The following is a 3,077-nucleotide window of genomic DNA, read 5'->3' on the forward strand; positions in this document are numbered from 1 at the left end:
GCTCCCACCATCCCTGTGCTGAGTTCCCGGGTCTGTACACCCGCTGTGCCCATTATGAGGAGCTCCCACCATCCCTGTGCTGAGTTCCTGGGTCTGTACACCCGCTGTGCCCATTATGAGGGGCTCCCACCATCCCTGTGCTGGGTTCCCCTAGGTGGGTGGGAAGACGAGCCATGGGGGAGATCTCGTTTCTATGAAGATTTGGGGTAATTCAATCTTTCAGACACCTTTAGGAACTCGGATCCCTTTTTGGATAGACTGACCATTTCTACCTCTTCTCGTACCTCTGCAGCTCCTTCTCCTCCATCCGCCGGGAGTTGGTTCCATATCTGGTCAGTAAACAGTTCTCCTCGTCACACAAGAAGTTGGAACCGGATGCGAGCAAAAAACCTCTAGCGAAGGGTGAGGAACCAGATGTGTAACCGCAGAGCCCGACATACACCAGTACCATCATTCCCCGATAGCCCCCAAATCATGTCATCGCTGTCCGAGGGGCTTTTACATAAAGTGGACCTGTCAGCTCCTCCATGTGGTGTACTAGCAAGCTCCCAAATCTGTAGACGAGCAGTCAGAGGCAGCAGTGCTTTAGATGACCTCACACTGCAGATATACAGCTATGAGAATACAGAACAGCAGTGCCTAGGTACAGGAAGTGCTCTGATATCAGGAGTGCCTAGGTACAGGAAGTGCTCTGATATCAGGGGTGCCTAAGTACAGGAAGTGCTCTGATATCAGGGGTGCCTAGGTACAGGAAGTGCTCTGATATCAGGGGTGTCTAGACACAGGAAGTGCTCTGATATCAGGAGTGCCTAGGTACAGGAAGTGCTCTGATATCAGGGGTGCCTAAGTACAGGAAGTGCTCTGATATCAGGGGTGCCTAGGTACAGGAAGTGCTCTGATATCAGGGGTGTCTAGACACAGGAAGTGCTCTGATATCAGGAGTGCCTAGGTACAGGAAGTGCTCTGATATCAGGGGTGCCTAGGTACAGGAAGTGCTCTGATATCGGGTGCCTAGGTACAGGAAGTGCTCTGATATCAGGAGTGCCTAGGTACAGGAAGTGCTCTGATATCAGGGGTGCCTAGGTACAGGAAGTGCTCTGATATCAGCGGTGTCTAGACACAGGAAGTGCATTGATATCAGGAGTGCCTAGGTACAGGAAGTGCTCTGATATCAGGGGTGCCTAGGTACAGGAAGTGCTCTGATATCAGGGGTGTCTAGACACAGGAAATGCTCTGATATCAGGAGTGGCTAGGTACAGGAAGTGCTCTGATATGAGGCGTGCCTAGGTGCAGGAAGTGCTCTGATATCAGGAGTGGCTAGCTACAGGAAGTGTTTTGATATGAGGCGTGCTTAGGTGCAGGAAGTGCTCAGATATTGGTTTCCTAGACACAGGAAGTGCTCTGATATCAGGATTGCCTAGGTACAGGAAGTGCTCTGATATCAGGAGTGCCTAGGTACAGGAAGTGCTTTGCTATCTTTCGAGAGGAACCTAAGACAAAAGGTAGATTTTTCAGGGTCCGGCAGTCTAAGGCATAACTAACATTGTTCCCCATAACAGCTTCACTTTCTGAGGTCCACTTTATAGCCCTCGGCTTATACTTGACACTCCAATGCCAGAACCTCTGTGGATATTAGCGGGTCTGCCATTTAACTTCCACATGGAGGGGGTGGGGCTAGCAGAAATTGGTGTCTCCTGGGGCCATAGAAAAGACAGTGTGAAGGTAAACGGGTTCTGCCACCTCACCGGTACTGGTACCTTATTCATCTGCTAACACGGTCCCCGTTTGCTTTGCTCTGTGTCTTCCTGACAGACATCTACACCTGTATAATCACCGATAAGCTCATGGAAGCGGCGCTGAGTAAATCCAGCTGGAACGATCACCGCGGCGACATGCGTGAACCTTACCACGGCAGCAGCCTGCGTTGCTACGTTCATGTGGCCCAGAACGAGCTGTGCTGCAGAGTGAACAGCCTGGGGATGTACATCGAGGCCAACAAGCAGGTGAGTGCCCGCTACGGCCTTGTGGTGCCCTCATCGGCGACGGCCGTATACAGAGGACCGGGCCCTTTAAAGGAGAACTCCGGTCCTGTGCGACCGTCTTCTCTTACCATTCTGGTTGTCATGTAGCCCAGCAGCATCTGAGTCACTCATCTGTACATGTGGCCATTACTCTTAAGCCCTCATTCACACGAGAAACGGGAGGCCCGTATGGATCCGTGCTGTATCGGGCCGCTCCCGGGAAGGACAGGTCAGTGGCGTCACAGGGGGGGTGCGCACCGCACCCGGGTGACACCATTGGAGGGGAGACACCAAAATGACTTAGTCATTTTGGTGTCACCCCCCTCTGAAAAGTCGGGCGCTCGGTCATGGACCGAACGCCCGACAAGCAGTACGCCGCCGTACGCTCACCCGACCTGCGCGTCCGCGCGGGTGTCCGTACTCGTCCAATGACGGGATGGATCCTGTCTGCGTCCGAGCAGGGACACCCGCACCCGTACGGACGTGCAGGTTGGGCGGCGTACTGCCATAGAAAAGGACAGGCTGCTGCGTGTAACCACATGCACCTGTCCTTCCCGGGAGCGGCCCTGCACGCGGCACGGAGCCGCCGTTTCTCATGTGAATGAACGCTAATATGTAAGACTCGGCTCTCGCATTGAGTGGGGCCGTCGGCCATGTAACTGCCCCCGTGTAGTTTGTCCCTGTTGGTAATTATGTCCGCGGTGGGCGGTGCCGCTCTAATACATCAGTTGACTGACAGTCATGCAAATGCCATCCCCGCCCACCACCATCCCTAATGTCCCAAAGCATTATGGGACTTGTAGTTCACAAAAGGGCACCCCACAATAGGCACAGGATGTGACGTTGGACACCTGAATGATACCTCCCCCCAGCAGCCGGATATTCCGTCATTGTCATAGTAGCGATGATGGCGTCACATCCTATGTTCTCCGCCCCTTTGTGTACTCTCCTGCAATACCTTTGTGGGAACGTTTGGTTGCACCACACTGAGCATCAGCAGCTGCTTCCTGACGTGGTCGGCTGATGTTTTAACGCCGCCCCCCCCCCCCCCCCCTT

General features: G+C 53.8%; 1 protein-coding gene across 1 annotated transcript in view; it reads left to right on the forward strand.

Moving 5' to 3' along the window:
• The window catches only part of LOC108803706 (translation initiation factor eIF-2B subunit gamma-like), a gene marked incomplete at its 5' end in the record, with an annotated part of 18,238 nt that overhangs the window by 10,983 nt on the left and 4,178 nt on the right, over positions 1 to 3,077 (forward strand). Inside the window, 2 exons of the mRNA XM_018575527.1 lie at positions 258 to 402; positions 1,813 to 2,003. Of these exons, the coding sequence (XP_018431029.1) occupies positions 258 to 402; positions 1,813 to 2,003 (336 nt within the window). The remainder of the gene's footprint in view (positions 1 to 257; positions 403 to 1,812; positions 2,004 to 3,077) is intronic.

Source organism: Nanorana parkeri, unplaced genomic scaffold (assembly GCF_000935625.1).
Source record: "Nanorana parkeri isolate BGI_ZX_2015 unplaced genomic scaffold, ASM93562v1 scaffold4063, whole genome shotgun sequence".
Lineage (NCBI taxonomy): Eukaryota > Metazoa > Chordata > Amphibia > Anura > Dicroglossidae > Nanorana > Nanorana parkeri.